A 21,512-nucleotide genomic window follows, 5' to 3' on the forward strand; every position below is an offset into this window, starting at 1 on the left:
GAATGTTATCCGGATGGAGTACAGATGGGATCTTAGGATGTCCGATATGTTTGGAGAGATCGAAGTCATTCAGATTAAGACATGATAAGAAGCCCAGCTATTTTGACTGTCACAGATAATTTTTGCCGATGAATCATACATTCAGAAGGAATAAAAAAAAGTTCATCAAGAATAGGATTGAAAGAACACCTCCACCATTGAGGTTGACCGGTGATCAAATTTGGGAGCGAGTGCAGAACTTTCCAACTGTTATTGAAAACCCTCATGGCACAACTATTGCGTACGGAAGTACACATATGTGGACTAAACGCAGTATATTTTGGGATCTACCATATTGGAAGGCACATCTTATTCATCATAATCTTGACGTCATGCACATTGAAAAGAATGTTTTCGACAATGTCATAAATACTGTGATGGATGTCACGGGAAAAACAAAAGACAACTTGAATGCAAGAAAAGATATGAGAGATATTTGTGATCGGCCAACATTAGATGTGGATGCAAGGAGGGGACCAAAACCAAAAGCAGTTTATACATTGGATAAGGAGCAGAGACGAGTCGTTTGTCAATGGTTGAAATCTGTGCGGTTTCCTGATGGATATGCTTCGAACATCGGGAGATGTGTTGATTTGAACGAATGCAAGTTGATAGGATTAAAGAGTCATGATTGTCACATATTTATGGAAAGACTAATTCCAATAGCTTTCAAGGAACTTCTACCAAACTTTGTATGGGGCGTCATTATAGAGTTAAGTAATTTCCTTCATGATATTTGCTCAACAGTGTTAAAAGCATCACACATGGAGAAACTGGAGAGAGACATTCCAATTATTCTTTGCAACTTAGAAAGGATATTTCCTCCATCGTTTTTTGATTCAATGGAGCATCTCTTAGTTCACTTGCCTTATGAGGCCAAAGTTGCAGGTCCCGTCCAATTTCGATGGATGTATCCATTTGAGAGGTAAAAAAATTTTCAAAATACTTTATTATATATTATGTTCTGATAAACTTCTTTCTATTGCAACTAGGTTCTTATATCATTTGAAGAAAAAAGTGAAGAATAAGGCATGTGTTGAAGCTTCAATTTGTAATGCATATATTGTGGAAGAAGTGACAACATTTGCATCATACTATTTTGAGCTGCACATGCAATGCAAGAGGCGGAGAGCAGGAAGAAATGATGAGGGTCCCATTGATCCCAATTGCAAATCATTCTCTATTTTCAATTATCTCGATCGACCAAGCGGCGCATGTAAGTTTTGTTGCTTAACAGGTGAAGAACGGCAGGCAGCCCATACATATATTTTACTGAACTGTCCAAAAGTGGAGCCATACTTCAAGTAAGTGTATATTTGCAAATATATGTATTGGGTGTCAAATATTTACTAATATATAAATGTAAATTGTTAATAGGATTTTTCAAAATTCAATGTATAGACTACCACCAAATGAGTTTGACCATTTGTGCGATGAACAATTTGCAGCATGTTCAAAACATATGTAAGTTGCTTATAGACCAAAATCAAGTTATTAATATTTTATACATCATTTAAATATATATTATTGACTTTGCGCGTGTGATCTTAGGTTCACAGTAATCATGATCAAGTTGAAGAGCAAGGATTGCTATATTATTTGTCATGGGGTCAAAACTCAAGCATACGAACTTGGCCAGCATATTTCATAAACGGGTATAATTTTCACACTCAAGAATATGGAATGGGAAAAGCCACAATGAATAGTGGTGTGTGTGTTCGGTCATCCAACGGTGGTAGTTCAAAAGATGATTTTTATGGCTTGTTGGATGAAATCATGGAGATAGAGTATCCCGGACCATTAATGCGGGTTGTGTTATTTAAGTGCATGTGGTTCGACCCCGTCAAAGGAATGAAGGTGCATACGAAGTTTAATTTGGTTGAAATAAATCAAAAGAAAAAATATATGAAATATGAACCATTTGTGTTGGCACAACAAGCAATTCAAGTATATTATGCATCATATCCTAGTTTGAAACGTGACAAAGCTGATTGGTGGGCTGTATGTAAAATTAAAGCACGAAGAAAAATCGAGGAACACTGGAAGGATACAGCATATCAACAAGAGGAAGTTTGTAACGCGGTTCAAATTGAGGAATATAACATTCCTACTCTACGAGATCCATGTGGAGTAATGATAGATGTAGATATAACTGAAATTCGCGAATCAAACGTAGAAGGTGTTGCAGCAGAATCTGATTTTGAGACAGAGGATGATGACGATGATGATGACGACGACGATGATGCTCAAGAAGAAGATGAAGATCAAGATGAAGACGAAGGTGAAAATGAAGATTTAGATTTTTGAGACTTTTTACTAATTATGTCGTAATTATTATTATTATTATTATTATTATTATTATTATTATGACAAGAGTTTATTGTTGCTGTCGTAATTATTAGTATTGTTGTTGTTGTTGTTATTTTTATTATTAATATTATTATTATTGTTGTTGATTATTATTATTGCTATTATTGTTAATGAAACATTATTGTCGGGAAAAAAATGAATTAGGCGTGTGTGGGCTAGTAGAAATGAAATTCGTGGCTAAATCTGTGGCAAATTTGCGACGGATTTATCCACAAATTTCATATAAAAATGCCCACAATTCAATTTTAATGACAATCGTGGCAAAATCCGTGGCAAATTTTGCCAAGGATTTTGTCACGAATTTGAAAAAATTGCCCACACACACGCCTAAGTAATTTTTGTGTGAAATTCGTGGCAAATTTGCCACGGATTTTGCCACGAATTTCATAAAAATGCCCACAATTCATTATTTTTGAAATTCATGGCTAAATCCGTGGCAAATTTGCCACGGATTTTGCCACGAATTTTAAAAAAATGCCCACACGTATGCCTAAGTAATTTTTTTAAAATTCGTGGCTAAATCTGTGGCAAATTTGCCACGGATTTAGCCACAAATTTCAACAAATATGAATTGCTGGCATTTTTGTGAAATTCGTGGCAAATTTGCCACGGATTTTGCCAGGAATTTCATTCAAAAATTACTTAGGCGTGTGTGTGGGCATTTTTATGAAATTCGTGGCAAAATCCGTGGCAAATTTGCCACGGATTTTGCCACGAATTTCATAAAAAATTTACGTAGGCAAGTGTGTGGGCATTTTTTTAAAATTCGTGACTAAATCTGTGGCAAATTTGCCACGGATTTAGCCACGAATTTCAAAAAAGACCCCAAAATTCATTTTTTTAAAATTCGTGGCAAAATCCGTGGCGGATTTTGCCACGAATTTTAAAAAAATGCCCACACACATGCCTACGTAAATTTTTTTATGAAATTCGTGGCAAATTTGCCACGGAATTTGCCACGAATTTCATAAAAATGCCAGCAATTCATATTTGTTGAAATTCGTGGCAAAATTCGTGACAAATTTGCCACGGATTTAGCCACGAATTTTAAAAAAATGCCCACAGACATACCTAAGTAATTTTTTTATGAAATTCGTGGCTAATTTGCCACGGATTTTGCCACGAATTTCATAAATAAATGCCCATACACACGCCTAAGTAATTTTTTTATGAAATTCGTGGCAAAATCCGTGGCAAATTTGCGACGGATTTAACCACGAATTTCATAAAAAATAATTGCGGGCATGTATTTAAAATTCGTGGCAAATTTGCCACGGATTTAGCCACGAATTTCAACAAATATGAATTGCTGGCATTTTTATGAAATTCGTGGCAAAATCCGTGGCAAAATTGCCACAGATTTTGCCACGGATTTCATAAAAAATTACTTAGGCGTGTGTGTGGGCATTTTTTTAAAAATCGTGGCAAAATCCATGGCAAATTTGCCACGGATTTAGCCACGAATTCCATAAAATGCCCACAATTCATTTATTTGAAATTCGTGGCTAAATCCGTGGCAAATTTGCCACGAATTTTAAATAAATGCCCATACACACGCCTAAGTAATTTTTATGAAATCCGTGACAAATTTCCGACGGATTTAGCCACGAATTTCATAAAAAATAATTGCGGGCATATATTTAAAATTCGTGGCAAAATCCGTGGTAAATTTGCCACGAATTTAACCACGAATTTCAACAAATATGAATTGCGTGTGTGTGGGCATTTTTTTTTAAATCGTGGCAAAATCCGTGGCAAATTTGCCACGGATTTCATAAAAAAATTACTTAGGCGTGTGTTTGGGCATTTATTTGAATTCGTGGCAAAATCCGTGTCAAATTTGCCACGGATTTTGCCACGAATTCAAATAAATGAACTGTGGGCATTTTTATGACATTCGTGGCAAATTTGCCACGGATTTTGCCACGAATTTCATAAAAAATTTATGTAGGCATGTGTGTGGGCATTTTTTACAATTCATGGCTAAATCCATCGCAAATTTGCCACGGATTTAGCCACGAATTCCATTTTTTTACTAGACTTTAATGAAATCCGTGGCAAATTTGCCACGGATTTAGCCACTAATTTTAAAAATTCCAAAAACGCCTAAAATTCATTGTTTTAAAATTCTTGGCTAAATCCGTCGCAAATTTGCCGCGGATTTAGCCACGAATTTCATTAAAGTCTAGTAAAAAACGGAATTCGTGTCTAAATCCGTGGCAAATTTGCCACGGATTTAGCCACGAATTGTAAAAAATGTCCAAAAACGCATAGAAATTATTTTTTTAAAATTCGTGGCTAAATCCGTGGCAAATTTGCCACGGATTTAGCCACGAATTTTAAATATTAGGGTTTGCCGCGATAATTTTATATTTCGATTCGAATTTGCCGCGACAAAATTAAAATTCGTGGCTAATATCGTGGCAAATTAGCCACGGATTACTATTTGTGGCTAATTTGTGATGGAATTAGCCACGAATTGTAATCCGTGGCTAATTTTGGCAGAAATTAACAAAACGGCGTCATCTTCATGTGCAGGTAGAAATTAGGGTTTCTTCTCTTCTCTGTCACGATCGAAGAAATCTTCTCTTGAACTTCTCCCTCTTCTTTGTCTCTGTCTCTGTCTCTCTCTCTCGGTCGAACGATTCTCGGCGACCTTTGGCGTTCTTCGGCGTTCTTTGGCGTTCTTGGCGTTCTTCGGTGCGATTCTCGGCGTTCTTCGACGGCGGACGCTAGGAAGCGAGGACACCCAGCGCAAGGATCGTCGTCTGAGAGTGTTAGGTCTGCTTCTGTTGGGAAGCGAGAGGTACGTTTGCTTGGGTCTGGTTCTCGGCGTTATTTGTGGACGTTTGCTTCTGCTTCTGCTTCTGTTGTTTGTGTTGGGTCTGCTATTTTTGCTTCTGCTTCTGCTTCTGCTTCTGTGCTTCTGCTTCTCGGCGTTATTTTGTATTTGTTGGATGACTTACCTTGGGTCTGCTGTTGGATGTTGGGCAAGCTGTTGGACGTTGGGTCTGCTGTTGGACAACAGAACCATTGTGCGTCTGCTGTTGGACAACAGAACCATTGTGTTGGGTCTGCTGTTGGACATTGGGCGAAACAGACACCAATTTGGTTATGTTTCGTGGGCGAAACAGAATGGTTCTGTTTCGCCCACGAAACAGAATCAAATTCCTCGGATTTAGGTTGAAATTTGGTCGGATTTAGGTTGAAATTTGATCAGAATGAGCTGAAATTTGGTCGGATTTGGGTTGAAATTCGTTTGAAATTTGGTCGGAATGAGGTAAAATGTGGTCGGAATGAGCTGAAATTTGGTCGGTCAAGTGAAAATGGCCTGCTGATCCAAAATCACTGCTTTAGGCCGTGACACAAGTCATTTTTTGGCTTTTCGGAGTCGTTTAGATGAGTTTTTTAGCAAAAAACTATTCTTGTGAACAGTGTTTTCCGTGAATTTTTAGTTTTTTTTTTGCGTTTTGGAGTTGTTTCATTATTATTTTATTTATATCTAGGTTTGCATATTGAAACCAATAAAAAAATTTTAGGGTTCTTTGATTTCTAATGTGGCGAGAAATCCATGAGGGTGATGAGTGCCTTTGTTTCAAGATGTGTGAATGTGATCATGTCATTAATGAAATGAATTGTATTCGCTCTGCTTATCTGATTTTTGATTTTCCATTTGTAAATTTCCTTCTTATTAAGTCTTGCGGGAAAAGTTGGGCTGTAAATTTCCTTTTGTTTTGAGCAGGATCAGGCACACATATATATTGGATGATCCTTTTGATGACCCTGACCAGATAGATGAGTTGTTCTCCTTTTTTTACTGTTGTACGACTAGAAATTTAGCTCGTAGACATTTCCGGACAGCTTACTTTTTTTCAGAGGCCAAGTTTCTCTCTTGCTCTCAATAACAAAATTGTAAGCTTCACGACGCACGTCATTATGTGTCCCTAATACATGTTCATAATTTTTTACATTTTTGTCTAACCTTCCAACTTGTTAGTATAAACGTGGATGTCACATGCGTCGTGGTGATGCTTCACAAAGAAGACCAGGCCCTTCCCCTTCCTCGTCCTTGTCCCCGTCCCTTTCCTCTTCCCCTGCCCTTTCATCTAACCCTCAACCAGTACATGGACACATTGGCCCTTCCTCCGACCCTCAAATGCGAACTGAATTTATTTCAGTTCCATCGCTTTCGGTTCCACCTTCTTCTTTAATGCAACACTCGAATGATGAAGAAGATAACCGATTCATGATAGCCCCATTTGGAGATTCGTACGTACTTCATTTTTTTGAGTATATGTAAATTATTATGAATGTCAACTGAATTATCTGTATGCTTCACGGATGCTACGTATGTTGACATCGTTATAACCCGTTTGCAGATTCACGGACGCTACGTATGTTGTGAGGAGACTTAATAAAATAATCAATAACTATTGGATGGGGCAGTATAGTAGTTGGACCACCGCTCCAAAAGAAGTAAAGGAATTGTGGTGGAATGAGTTCAAGGTAAGTTTTGTCCTTCTATTTCCTCACAAACTAAGTTCGATTTAGCATACTGAGTGTACAATTATTTTTCTATTGATTGCTTGCAGCGGAAGTTCAGGTGGGATGAAGCGGAAGAGAAAGAAGTTAGAAGAATTTTTAAGAAGAAAACCGGTGATCACATGCGAAATGTGATAAATAGAGCAAAGAGAAGTCAAGAAAAGCCGAATTTTATTACAATATGCAATGTCAATCCTGAACTTTTAGGTATATGTTCAATATGATTTTTGGATTATATAAAAATGTTCAAAGTTATTTCTAAACTTGAATAATAAAAAGATAACATCAGATATTTTCATATAATTTATAGACTAGATTGAACATATACCAAAAGTTAAAGAATAACATTAAACAAATTAAAAATTTAGGAACTACATTGCATGTTGGGTCAAAATTCATGGACTATTTGTGTAATTATGCCTACTTATTATTACAGGCATGAAGCCACCATTGACATTGACTGTTATGGCTGGGTTCAAAGTTTAAAAAAATCGATTTGACCTATTCAATTCAAATGAAAAAGACATGAAAAGTATGGTAGGCCAAACCACCCAATTGAACTGCTGGTGCAATTCAGTTTTGAAATACCGGTTGAATGAGATAAGGAGCAAATCCTTGAAACAAGAAATTAGCAACTATTTCTTGCGTGGTTTTTGGTCCTACAGAGAAAATGAGCACGTTCATCTAGGGTCGAACAACACGGACCGGCCGAATCGGAAACTGACTAGATCGGTTGGTGGTTCCCGAAGGCGTTGGTACAGTTTCCGGTTTTATAAAATTGAAATCGGTGATTTTCGATCCCGTCCCCGGTATCAGGGGAACCGGACCGAAGTCCCAATGGACCAGGATCTGAATCAGTGAGACAGAGGAGGCGGCCCAAGAATAAAAAGCATCCTAATTACAAGGAACTAGATGATGACAATAAAGAATATTCTATAGCAAGTTCAGTTGAGGGAAATCGGTATTCTACACGTGAAGGGGAGGGAGAGATTGAGGAGTTTGAGGACACGAAAAGTGGTGCTCCTGGAGCACTCCCAATCAACAAAGACCAATCTGATGAAGATGTTCCGGCTGAAGAAGACGATGAGTATCCATGGACCTTAGAGAGGACTAGGAACAATCATTTGCCTGGTTCCATTGGTCCGCCCAGGAGCCTGACCGTCAGGTCCGATCCCAATACCAAGCGGTCCGATCCCTAGTTCTAGAAACCGAGAACCGATCCGGTCCCAATACCAAGCGGTCCGATCCCTAGTTCCAGAAACCGAGAACCGATCACCCTACGTTCATGTTTTACAAAAGATCTGACCCACATGCGTCAGCTCTTTTAAATCTCATCTAGAAGAGACTTCATGCTTTCTTTGGGTTGATCCATGTTGATTCCGTTCCAAGGCACAACTCAAATGCCTAAGAAAGATACGGTATTACAGAGACTTTCTTGTGAATATGTAATTCACTCATCATGCCATTTGATTTCTTTCAGACAAATTCTTGTCAAAGACAATCAGAGGACCAAGAATCCTTGCATCTGTGTAAGGTGTAAAGTACTATGAGCTATGCATTTTTACTGCAACAAGGCACTCTATCCATCGGTTGTACACAGTTAAATGATAAAACGAATGCTAAAATAGTCTTCTTTTCGAAGAAAAGAAAAGATCAGAACTATTTAAGCATCCTCCATTTCTAATTTCTATACTTTCATCACCACATATATTACAATTCATCCTTAGGGCCGTCGTTGCTGGATTTCAAATGTTTCGAGATGACCTTCATCATGTTTTTCAAGCTTGATTTCGCAGAAACCTTTATCTGCAAAAACAGTATATCATGCATCAGACGACTTGAAGCGGCAAAACTAATTAATAAACTTTTCGGGGGACATATATTACCGGATTGGCTTTGTCACTTGCAGGGTAAAATAGGAGCGTCGGATAGTCAACCACCTGCGGAGACAAATATACTCTAAATATGCAACTTTCCAGGAAAGAGTGGTAGCTCGTTACGTTATAATATCACTAATGTTAAGTAACGCCCCACACTGTTACAAAAGTTCGAACTCTGTTTGCTTTATAAGGACAAGCCGCTTTTAAGAATCATCGTTTGTCTATCACGACATCAGCCATCTCATCTGGCAGCCAAAATGTTTTTGATTCCAAGCATGATTTTATACATGCACTTCATCAATAACTCGATATGTAAATTTCCAATTTACTTAGAAAATTCACCCTTGGAGAGACTAGTAAATTCTACTCATCGTGACAAGAACAGGTTAACTACCTGTAATTTTGGATGTTCATTTGCAGAAGCATCGATCCTCGCAAAAACCAAATTATTCAAATCTTTGAAGTGCTTAGCTAACTTCTCTACTTTGCTTGCTTGTAGTCTCACAGTTGATGCACCAAGGCGTGTGAACCTGTGAAAAGAGATTTTTACAGCAATGCTTAGAGTCGTTTGCTGTGGCTGTTTCATATTGGTCATTAAAGAGAAGAATATTTGACTGGATCATACTTTGAAATCGCGCAAGTGACTTTCATAAACTGTATACAACTAAAAAGCAGGCGTTGGGACTTGTAGTTAGCATATGATATGTGCTTCTTGCACAGCCAGATCATCTTTAGATAAGCCAACCAAATGAGTGAAGTAAACTAAGCTATGAAAGATGAAGAACACGTACCTCAAGAAAGACATTCATGGGACTGTTCAAAACTATGTCATCAAATGTCTTTCCCACAACGACCTGGATGCTTGCCTCTTTCTGCTATTTGCAAAATCGAAAGCATGAATTAAATACCATAAGTAAGTAGAAAAAAACAAATGCACAAGCACAATGTCCAGTAAGCTGATGGCGGCAAACAGATTAACCGTTAGTACTTCTATAACAAAATGTTAGACTGATTAATCTACATAAAACATACAGACAGAGATATTTACTTTTCACGACTCTTGCATGATTGTTGCTGCATTTACGCATGATCATCAGAGCAGGACATTACAAAAGTAACAGAATAAAAACCTGGAAACAACTTCGAGGAAGAGAAGAACTGCTAAGTTTGCAGCGGATTGTGTTATTTGGCATAACCTAGTTTCAGCTGGTTTTGCATCCAAAGAAAATTGCGGAAGTCTAATTGATACATGCAATTGCAAATGGCATATGCAACTTTTATGCTATTAGGCCCCAAGACTATTATAGACATCGAGTAGATAAGAGACTAGTGCAAATGACATTAGGGGCTACTGATGCATGGACGAACTTTCCCATAGCTTCTTGGTCAAACTAAATAAGCATACTCACGTTGTCTGGTACTGACTGAGACTTGAAGTAAGGAGATAATGAACCCTGGAGAAATTTTGAGCTGAAATCCTATGAAAGCAAATTCAGATAAACTTCTTAGTCCAGCAGGTAAGGGACAGTTTCCAAGAGAACAACCACAAAAAACAAAGAGGTTGCTTCTATATTGGCTGGTGTTGGATCTGTCTCCAACAAATACTTGGAGCTGATTTTGTTATCAAAAGCAGCCACCTAGTTAGGCATGCCAAAAGAAAACAAAATTCCATTAATTCGTAGGTCCATAACAAAGGTCCTTCGAATTGACTGTGAAGTAATAGGAAACTAACCACGGTGTCCTCTGTGTCTTCAAGTCCATACAGAGTTAAGAAGGGCTTTGCTAGGTTTTCGTCTGCAATGTCGATATAGATAAACATTATCTATATCCCAAAATGGAGTTAGAAAACCATTGCCACCAAGGGAAAAAGTTTAATCACAGTAAATTATGGTCACTCAATAGTCAGCTTGGCGATTCATGTCAGTGTGTCATAATCATGTTTGTGATTCGTGTCCATCCATATTACCATCAAAACCTCTTACCTTTGTTTAACAAGTCAAATTGTTCGACTTAAGTTGGAAACATGTTAACTTGAATCAGACTAAGTGTTAAAGTGTACGGTGTCATGTCAAAAGAGCTTTTCTCTTCGTATTCGGTGCTTTGCCTCGTGTCATGCTGTGAAAACCAGTCATGAGAATTCATATCAGTCGAATTGTGTACCTTTGACTTGAATTTTCTTGCCACATCTTGAAGAGGCTCACGAAGATCCTTGAAGTCTTCAGCCTTAGCAAACACGAAAAGCTGGAAAAGGGAAAAGGGATACATGTCACTGATAAGTCAATAGAGAAATTCTCCATGGTTATTTTCTCATACCAAGTGCAAAGCTTAAGAGTTCAAATATGTTAAGATATCAATCAGTGCAGTTGCTGCTGAATATTGTATTAAGAACTGATGAAATGGGGTTAACCAAGAACACAGGAAAAAAGAAAAAAACATGGCACACCAAACTCTCCAAGCTTTTAACTGAGACATACTTCATATATGGAAATAAACCAAAGCAGGATAAAGAAAGTAAAGGTTAAGAAAAGGCATAATCAAGTCCTCGTAAAACAGCACCTGGAGTTTTATGGGACTGGAGTAAACTCTGATGGAATTAAGTTCAGTCAATTTGGTAACTAACGGAAATTTGTTATGGTCCAAAAACTGCAGCAGCTTTTCCATTTCAAAGGCTCCTTCTGCATAATCAAATTTTAGTGTACTTGTGAGGTTTGGTCACAATTGTCAGAAAAAAGGGGATCAAGCTTTGTTTTACATGTCCACTATTTTATTAGAAGTGCAGGCACCCTGGAATAAAGGCAACCATACATGCATTAAGCTTTTATAGGAACACCACGGCAGATTGAGCATTCAGAACTCAACTGTAAAAGAAGTTGCTACCTACCATATCCAGCATATCTTTCGGGCTCACTTTTGACAATGCCCAGGAAAAAGCTAGAAGAGTCGATGTCAGGGTAAAGAACATGGGCAGCCTCAATGTTGCTAACTTCTACAAATTGGATTTCATTGTCAGCTGTCGCTGTTTTAACAAATTCTTCATAAGCAGGGCCCTGCAGGGAGAATTGTATTCCGGGTGAGTGAAAGTAATGAGAAACAACATGATCTTTAATTATCAATTAGCAGACAGCAATGAGATATAGTTGCAAAGCATCAACACGTAAGAATATGTATTGACATAGAGTTTTTCTGTTAAAGGTCAATTTAAACTAAGGACTGGCACACATGCAACCAAACCAAGCAAACCGATGGGCTACAACTTTCAATATGGCATCCATGAAACCTCAAGTGGAGTCAAAAGTTTGACTAAGCAAAGTTCAAAGATCAGGTTGTAACTTGCACCTTAAAGGAGAAAGAATGACAGTATCTGAAAGGAATAATAAACGAAAAAATGGACCAGCTACAGCCAACTTTACTTCCATATGTCAAACAGTCTGTTTCATAAAGTAATCCGATCACTTCCATAAAAATGAAATTGTACCTTGAATTTCTCAAATACACCAATGGCGAACATATGATACTTCTTAAGAAACTCTTCTGCTTCAGTCACCGAGTTTATCCTAATAACAGGCACCCCAGTCTTTTTCCTTGCCCAGATCACTATTTCTTCCCTGTTCCATAATCAAATTCAGATAACTCAATACAATCGCCATACAACCATTGCACCGGTCAAGAGAAACACTATATCGACGTAAATTCCAGCCATATAGCTTAGTAATTACGGCCAATTCCACCAACATGCTAACACAGCAAGGATAAAAAGGAAAAGAAAAACATCAGTGAATAAGCTCGTCTGAATGCAAATCCTGTCACAAGTCAAACTGAATATGCAAACAAGTAAATACATAAACAAAGAGAAAGATCATGTAGTGGTGCACTTCCACTAAGGCGAACCTTCAATCAACTAGCAATAATTTATAACAAACAGAAACTACGTGGGGGCCTAAACTAATTTCCACAAAGAAAAATTCTTCCTTCTCTTCTTCCTTTTCATATCACAATGAGGCAATATCATGACTTACACCTGACTAAGTCTACCACTCCGGTCCGATCAAAGGCAGACCATCCGTGTGCACACGGTTTCACACACAGCTGCTTTACCATGTAGTACTAATGCTGTACACTCCCACAAATCCCATTAAATAACTGCAGTGGAGTGTCCAGTGCTCTGTAGCAGATCAATATGTCATGACAGTTCACATGGCCTTTGAGTGGGTACCTGATACGCTTTTGTACTAAACTCAGCAACAGGATCATCACAACGAAGTTCAGCTCCTCACAATCTTGAAGAATCCACCGGAAGGAAAGCCCATGGCTGAAGAAAAGTTTGAAAGCGATAATCCTCAAGCTATTGCTAACACCAAGCCTTGCGGCGTGACCAAAACCATATAGAGAAGATTGATTTGTGAAGAAGATGGTTCTTGGAGTTTTAACAGACCAACAGTTGCTCATGCAAATGCGCTACAACTATATCATAGGGCGTGTTCTTAACTAGAGCCTCCAGCAGCAATTGCGAGACGGCCTGTTTATTTCTCTTTAGCGCAGCGAAAATTGGAGATAGACTTCGCTCATAATCAATGACTTCTTAACAATGAATTGCTCATTATAAAGAGCAAAGCAATTTAACTTAGTTTAGAAAACAGCCCGTAAATGGAGTTCTTTTTTCAACTTGCTTGAACATCGAAGTGTCTGTTTTCACAGTGTGATCTCAACACCTTCGGTTTGTACAATAGCCCATTCCTTTGCTTTTACATGGAAAAAAGAATCCATCCCATAATGTCAACTATGCTAAGCAAGACAGAACATTTGAAATAAGGATGTTTTTGTTTGAGTGAAAGAATTTTCCGCGAATTAGTTTTATGAACTTTCACGTGTTTGATTTACTGAAAATGATCAATCAACAGAAAACCATTTACGGTCAAAGAAAATATACATGCTTAAAGTTAGGAAAATGAATTCCCTAACCTGAAAATGAGAAAATGTCTATATAAAATTTCTCGAAAAGCATTTTCCATTATCACGAAGTTTTCCCGAAAAATACACACCCTAAATCGATGGACAGAAGCAGGCCGGATGTACTATGCAGTGGAGCTCCTCCTTTTCAGCATCACATCACAGAGCTTCACAGCATCTGAGTTATCTCTGACATTATGAACCCTTACGATATTTGCACCACCAAGTACTCCGGCAGTGACAGCAGCAACCGTTGCTGCATCGCGCTCCGGGGCAATCGGACGAGCGCAAATGTCACCTAGAAATCTTTTCCTAGAAGGACCTATCAGTAAAGGGGTATGAGAGAGAGCCAAGTTTTTTCTCGCAAGTTCTTCTCGAATGGCTGGTAATCCCACGAGGATGTCCACATTATGTTCAGTGTTCTTTGAGAATCCGATTCCTGGGTCCACGATTATTCTCCAAGCTGGTATACCAGATAATTCGGCATCTTTCACTCTAGTAAACAACTCGGATGCAATCTGCTTGCACACATCGTCGTATTGGAGGTTTTCTCTATTTTGCATAGTAGACGGATCCCCCCTCATGTGCATCGCAACATAAGGAACCTTAAGATCAGCGACAACAGGAATCATGTTGTTGTCCAACGTCCCTGCGGATACATCATTTACGATATGTGCCCCCTTGCTCACTGCTTCTGAAGCGACTTCCGAGTAAAATGTGTCAATGGAGATGAGCTTCCCCTCCATCTCAGGCATTTCCAGGACAGCTTCTAAAATTGGAATCAATCTCTCTAATTCTTCTCTTGGAGAAATCCGATCTGCCCTAGGTCTGGTAGATTGGGCCCCGAGATCAATCATATCTGCCCCCTCCGAAATCATCAAACGGACCTGGGAAACCGCAGCTTCCACGCTTTGGAACTTCCCTCCATCACTAAAACTATCTGGCGTTAGGTTGAGAACACCCATCACAAATGTTCTCTCCGACCAGTCCCAAAGGAGGTCATTTCTTATAGGTAAAACTCTTTTGAGTCCTTCCTTCCCAATCAAAGATTCACCACCCAGTTTATTCCACGATTCATAAAGACTGCCTGAATGCATCGACAGAGAATGCCAAGACGCCACTACATCACTGTCAACAGTTGATCCAATCAAATCCATCAGCGGAGCCATCACAAATGGTCTCTCCCATATTCTCTCATGAGGGACTACAAGTGTGTCAGAGTTAATTCTAAACTTCCCATAGAACAATATGTCCAGGTCAATTGGCCTCGGGCCATACCTGATCCCATTTGTGCGACCCATGTCCTTTTCGATCTTCTTAAGTTGGTGTAGTAATTCATGGGGAGCGAGAGTTGTGACGGCTCTCACTGCAGAGTTCAGAAACTGAGGTTGATCGGTGACATAAGCAGGCGCTGTCTCGTACAAACAACCATGCCTTGTAATGCGTAGACCAGACTTCTTCATCAAGTCCAAAGCTTCGTTGAAATTGTTGAGTCTGTCACCCACATTGCTGCCTAGAGCGATTATGACTTCCTGCTCTTGAGAATGAACCTCCATGACGGTATCCGAGGACGAGCGGCGGAAGCATAAGGAGAATGCTGCAAAGAAAGTCATGATGAGGAACTCGACCAGAAAACATCCAACAACAAGTGCCATGCACCGCATGCTTATTGCCGAGATGAAAGCTTCTGTTACGAGCATACGTGCAAGGTTACAAATTTAGATTTCTTAGAGAACTATCAAAAAGGAGGTGCGCCGATTAGCGGTGAATATCCAGTACTAACAGATTATACAAGACGTTACGCAACCAAAAATCATATTATAAAACAAAAGACACTTTACGTCAGCTACCTATCATCTGAGAAGAGCCGATTAGTGCGACTGTCAATTAGGTCGAACTTCTCTTCTTCTCCAAACACAAAGCATACAACGACAGATTTGAAATCAAGAAAAATTCTTGGCAATGGGGTGGACTACCAGAAAAAAATCATTCTCTCAAAATCCCAGCCACGACTAGAAGTAGGAATTCACCTGCACCATACTTGAAGGCACCGGCAATACGGCGTTTGGCCGGTAATACCTGCTTGAAGACATTCATCAGGAAGCACACTGCACTCGAATGAGTTCGGAGTACAATCATTAGTGCCAACACAGAAAACAATAACGAGCAACTCCATCATAAAAAGAGATCGACCGCACGACGTGGGGCTGGTGGCGGCCGCCGGCCCGCCGAACCCGGCCACTAAAATGTGTTCGATACAATTTTCATCAATGTAGGCATGGATGTACAAGAAGGGTGGCGGAAGAAAGGTAAAGCGGGGAAAAAACCCCCTCCTACCAAGAAACTAAGGAGGTACAACCCATATGGATTGGGTAGAACAAGCTCCAAGTCTCTAGACGAATCTTTATTGCTGGAAACCCCTATTCATATGGCTGAAGACGGGCGTGAGTGGGCTGTGGTGGCTAGCCCTAATAAGCCACCGGCGATTAAATGAAGCTATTGAGCTGGAATTGTCAGGGGTTGGGCACACCCCTGACATTCCAGTCACTGCGAGCCATTGTGGCTCAAGAAAGGCCCGTTATGGTGTTTTTGATGGAAACTAAAAATAAAGAGATGATGGTGGACAGTATTCGTAGGCGACTCAATTTTCAGCATTCGAAGGTGGTGGAACCGAGAGGTATCGCCGGGGGCTTAGCACTCTTTTGGAATGATGAGGTTTCCCCAAACGTAGTTGCCAGCTCGGCTGAGTTTATTGACGTAATTTGCAAAGAACCGAGAAGCGGGACAGCCATGAGACTCACTTTTCTGCATGCTTCTACTAATTTCCGGGAGACATTGCACCTATGGCAACATATGAGAGCCATACATTACTCCAACCACCTTCCTTGGGTTTGCCTGGGTGATTTCAACAAAGTTCTATACAATTGGGCGAAAGAGGGAAAGAGAGAAGCGGATTACTACAGACAAGTTGCTTTTCGAGATTTTCTATATGACTGCTCACTTTTGGACATTGAAAGTAAGGGATGTGCGTTTACATGGTCCAACAATAGAGAGGGGGTTGACTTGGTAAAAAAAAGGCTCGACCGAGTGCTCAGTAAATTAGATTGGAGGGTTTCGTTCCCAACTGCGGAAGCTTTTGCACTACCGGCCATTGGCTCCGATCATTGTCCAATCCTTCTTTCGCTCTACCCAAATTATGAAGCACGAAAAAAAGAGTTCAAATTTGAAGCTTATTGGGTGGATGATACAGAATATGATAAAATTGTTACCAAAGCCTGGCTAGACACACACTCCCAGCAGGGGGAAGTTGCAGCTAAACTAGAAAAAGTTACCAAGGCCCTATCTACATGGAGTCGTCAAAAGTTTTCCAATGTGTATCGCCAAATTGAAGATCTAAAAAAACAGCTAGTGGCACTCACAAATAGGAGATCGGGAGAATCTACCAAAGACAAAATTCAGGCTGTCAAGGGGAAAATCGAAAAGCTATGGAGGCAGGAGGAACTGTATTGGGGATTAAGATCTCGCATCAACTGGCTGAATTGGGGAGATAGAAATACCAAGTTTGTTCATGCCACAATGGTGCAAAGGAGACAAAGATGCTGGGATGAACAGAAACTGAATTCTCTTTTTAGCGAGCATATAGTAGAGGAAATCACGGCTATACCACTGAGCTCTACCCCAAAGAAGATGTGCTAGTGTGGGCAGGGAATAAAATGGGGAAATACACTGTAAAAGACTCCTATAACAGAATGCAGCCATCAGAATATCAGCAGAATCACAACCAGGCCTCCTCCTCGTATCAATTTCCCAAATCCTTATGGCAGAAAATCTGGAACCTCAATACCATGCCAAAAATCAAGCACTTCATTTGGAGTGTGTGCCAGAATAGCTTACCAACTCGTGAGAACCTGTGCAAGAGAACAATAACGCCAGATCCCCTTTGCCCTGTTTGCAGCCAAACCCCTGAGTCAGTGGAGCATCTCTTCTTACTTTGCGACTGGACAAAAGCAGTTTGGTCAGACTACCGACTGCAAATACATATCTCTCGCTACGGAATTACTAGAATCGACAGGTGGCTGTTGGAAATTTTGCTACAAAATACAGACTTACCGTCACCTGAGCTGGTCGCCGGGGTATTGTGGAAAATTTGGTTGGCTCGAAACAGAGTCATCTTTCAGAATCGAAGTCCAGATCCAAGCTTGATAGTCGACGAAGCATGTGCCTTAGACAAAAACTTCAAGCGTTGGAACCCCAAAGTGATCAACAGAGAAAAGCGAAAGGGGAACTCACCTGTTTCGTGGACTCCTCCAGAGACCGGCGGATTAAAACTAAACATCGACGGGTCAATCGTCGAAGGCGAGAGGGTGGGTGCCGTTGCCGGGATCTGCCGAGATTCTACTGGGAGAGTTGTGGGTGGTTTTGCTAAAAGCGTGGTAGCCTCCTCGGTGATGGAATCGAAACCCTAGCTTTGCATGCGGCTCTATTGTACTTAGAAGATGAAACTGATATGTGGAAAAGCAAAACTGATCTGCAGAGAAGTGTTGATCTGCACGTGGTGGTGAGCTCTGACAGCTTATCTTTGGTGGACATCCGGGCCCGTGGGAGATTCAGGCCATCCTTGAAGAATGCCAACAAAAGCTGTCTAGGTTAAAAGCAGTAGAGCTTGTCTCCAATCCACGCGAATCAAATCAAGTGGCAGATTTCTTAATCAAAACACATCGCAAGAAAGCCCTACTGCAAGATTGACTTGTAAAATCATCATTATTTCTACGGGATTTTTTATATTCAGAAACCCATAACTTATGTTATCCTTCCGTTAGTTAATTAATGAAATATTTTACTTTTCGATCAAAAAAAAATTCCATGTAAAATCCGTACATCTCCCCCAGCCAAAGCTGAGATTTTGACAAAAACCCCCCACACCAGATCCATCGCCGAATAACTACACAGGCAATTGCAATTCGACTTCCAAACGGCGTTACACACTTTCAAACACAATCAGAAAACTATGCACACATTCGCATCAAACAAGACAACAAAGAGAGTCCCACTCCCCCCGAACAAATTACGTTAAATAAGGAGTTCACTCACTACCCAAGACGCTGTGTCGGAAAATAAGCTCATCCATTGAAGCTCCAGTCCGCTCTACAGCTTGATCGATCGAAGCCTCCGGTCGGAAACCATTCGCCGTCGGCCGAATGGAGCCCAAAGTGGGTGGTCACTTCAGGACCCGCGCATGGAGAGCTGAGTACGGAGAAACGAGGACGAGAATGCGACGCGAGGGCTAGAACAAACACAGCGTTTCGACGGAATTTCTACTATTGGTTGAGCTCAATCGAGAGAAGAGGCACCGGTGATTGGGAGCTGTGAACAGAGAGAGCGAGCTAGAGAGCTTGCACCAAGGTATTTGCGAAATTGCTATTAGAATACGGCAAAATTACCAAAAAGAAATGGTAAGTTTATGATGGTTAATTCGTTCTTAAATCTTATAATTTTGTCGATTTTTAGTGCTAAACATTTTGATGATTTGTCAATATAGTTAATTTTAGTCAATTTTGACTTGAAATTGCTGACGTTGACTTCCGACCCGTGGCTGGCATTTATGTAGAAAATTTTAACAATCTTTTTTATTTTCTTTTTCAACTCTAGGCCGGCGAGGTTGCCTGTTGACCCTCTCGCCTGTGGCCGGCAAGGGCGAGTGACCCTCACCGATCCAGAGTTGAAAAAATAACTAAAGAAAATAGAAAAGAAAAAATTCATGAAAGAGATTTGCAAAAATCGTCCACGTTAGCACTAACTGTGTCATGTAGGACAGTCGACTTTCATGTTGGCATTTTCGCCCGAAATTGGCCGGAGGAATTACATTAGCAAATTATCAAAATGTTTAGGCCTAAATTGACAATGAAATGTTTAAGACTGAATTGGCCGTCATAAAATAGGTTTGCGGCTTTTCTGACAATTTTCACTCTAAAATATCAATGACCTTATGTACTTAAATATATTTTTTCTTCTATATAAGGGAAATATTTTAATTGTTTGTATTTTAACTCATAGCTTATAATTTTGAGTATTGTGGGCACACTACCATAAAACTTAACTAATTTCCCATCCAATCTACATAAATTCCTCATCTGATAGCTAATCCATATACTTATCATGAGAAAAGCAATCAATAATTTCTTTGATTGAAATACATGAAAAATTTAAATAAAAGTAGTGAGAACCGACAATCAATCGACTCGAAGCATGCACAAAAATTAAAAGATTGAGTCAAGGAAGACACATCAATTGGAATAATAATTATTGATAATGAATCGGGAGCAATCGTAAATAATTATAGAGTAGCGTGCAGGTCTAGATATTAAAGATTTCTTTGTAGAGGAAGATCAAAATAGAGCGATCCATTTTAAGATAAAAAGAAAATCAAAGAGGAAGTACAACACAGAAAAAAAAAATCATCATCACAAATACATAAGAATGGCTGTGAAGATACGAAGATCACTTGTAGTAGAGCATATTAGATTAGATCAGATGTTGTCTGAGTTTGAACTTGAATTTCAAATTAGATTATTTTACCTCGTTTCAAGATTTATCTTTGTTCATAAAAGCATCACAATCGTATTTTGTAAGGTTTTAACTTTCTCCGCACATTGCAATCATCAATTTCAGTCATCAAGCATCAATGCTTTTCGAGCAGGGATGATTGATTCCCATATGATTTGGTTCCCATCCAAGAAAATCAGTTTCCAATTTTTGAAATCGAGAAGCGAATCATGTGATCTTGAAATCGGACCGGCCGGCTCTCGAGTGAGTAATAAATGGCACGAGTGGCATGTATTTTTTTTAAACACGCGATCCATAATCTAAATCCATTGCAGGATTGATAATGAGAAGACACGTGCCAGAAAAAGAATAAGAGAACTTGCAATAATAGTAATTGGAAGATTCTCTCTTGAAAAGACAGTGAGAAGCATCATCAATAGAATGGGACATCAGTTCGGCTCTTTGGGCAAGAAAGGAAATGTACAAACCAAAGAGATACGAAATGATCAATGCAGCACATTCCGGATGTTGTCAAGAGTTCTTGATAGTCGATATGATCAAACGCAACCACTGTCTCCAATGGTGTACAAAGAATGGCAAAAAACAAAAAAAACAGAGCATTGGATATTTATCTCAATAAGATGCGATTGCGATCACGATCACGATAGGCCAAAAACAGAGCAAGAGTGGAGGGCGAGAGTTGAGACTCGAGATGAGACCGCAAGAGGGAGGCGTCGCAACTCAAGCAAGAAGTGGCATATAAGAGTCGAGCAAGACTAAGAGTAACTGAGTTGAGCGAGATTGAGAGTGGAGCGAGAGACAGAGAGCAACTCAGTCGAGCGCAAGAGGTGTGAGCGCGAGAATGGCGATGAGGGTTTTGTTAAAGATTTGGGAAGAAGCGTGAAAAGGCGAGGTTTGTGAAAATATTAGGGATTTTTCATATTTGTGAGAAATATAAAATATAAATTAAAAATAAAAAAATCAGTCCGATTTGAGTGGTCTAGGTGGGTGGTTCTAGACCTGGAACCGGACCGAAATTCACATGTTTCTATTGTATGGAATCAGGAACTAAATCGGTGCCCATGGGAACCACCAAAAATCGGCCAATTCGGTTCTATTCGAGCGGTTCCTTTTACTCACCCCTGCTTTCAAGAATATAAGCCATCTATTCTGATTAATAAAATTTGATGT

At 39.7% G+C, this 21,512-nt stretch overlaps 1 protein-coding gene and 1 pseudogene across 7 annotated transcripts; both read right to left on the reverse strand.

Annotated features, from left to right (window-relative positions):
• Window positions 1–8,436: 8,436 nt before the first annotated feature.
• On the reverse strand, window positions 8,437–13,609 carry LOC115665970 (protein disulfide isomerase-like 1-6; annotated as a pseudogene).
• LOC115667707 (folate synthesis bifunctional protein, mitochondrial-like) lies at window positions 12,307–19,177 on the reverse strand. Of its 7 annotated transcripts, none has more exons than XM_056311474.1 (6): window positions 18,069–18,226; window positions 17,889–18,000; window positions 17,673–17,723; window positions 15,809–15,886; window positions 13,871–15,375; window positions 12,307–12,436 (listed from the first exon to the last, which is right to left on the reverse strand). In XM_056311474.1, the coding sequence occupies exons 2-5, from the start codon at window positions 17,947–17,949 to the stop codon at window positions 13,904–13,906; spliced, it is 1,662 nt and encodes a 553-aa protein (XP_056167449.1). In that variant the 5' UTR covers window positions 17,950–18,000; window positions 18,069–18,226; the 3' UTR covers window positions 12,307–12,436; window positions 13,871–13,903. The 7 variants fall into 7 exon arrangements, with proteins under 7 accessions (XP_056167449.1, XP_056167448.1, XP_056167450.1 ...); XM_056311473.1 differs by lacking the exon at window positions 12,307–12,436 and adding an exon at window positions 13,037–13,140; XM_056311475.1 differs by lacking the exon at window positions 12,307–12,436 and adding an exon at window positions 18,287–18,361 and having other exon boundaries at window positions 13,760–15,375; window positions 18,069–18,101.
• Between the last annotated feature and the right edge of the window lie 2,335 nt (window positions 19,178–21,512).

This window comes from Syzygium oleosum, unplaced genomic scaffold (genome assembly GCF_021117445.2).
Source record: "Syzygium oleosum isolate NSW1041296 unplaced genomic scaffold, Sole_v2.1 Sole_v2.05, whole genome shotgun sequence".
In the NCBI taxonomy this organism is placed as follows: domain Eukaryota; kingdom Viridiplantae; phylum Streptophyta; class Magnoliopsida; order Myrtales; family Myrtaceae; genus Syzygium; species Syzygium oleosum.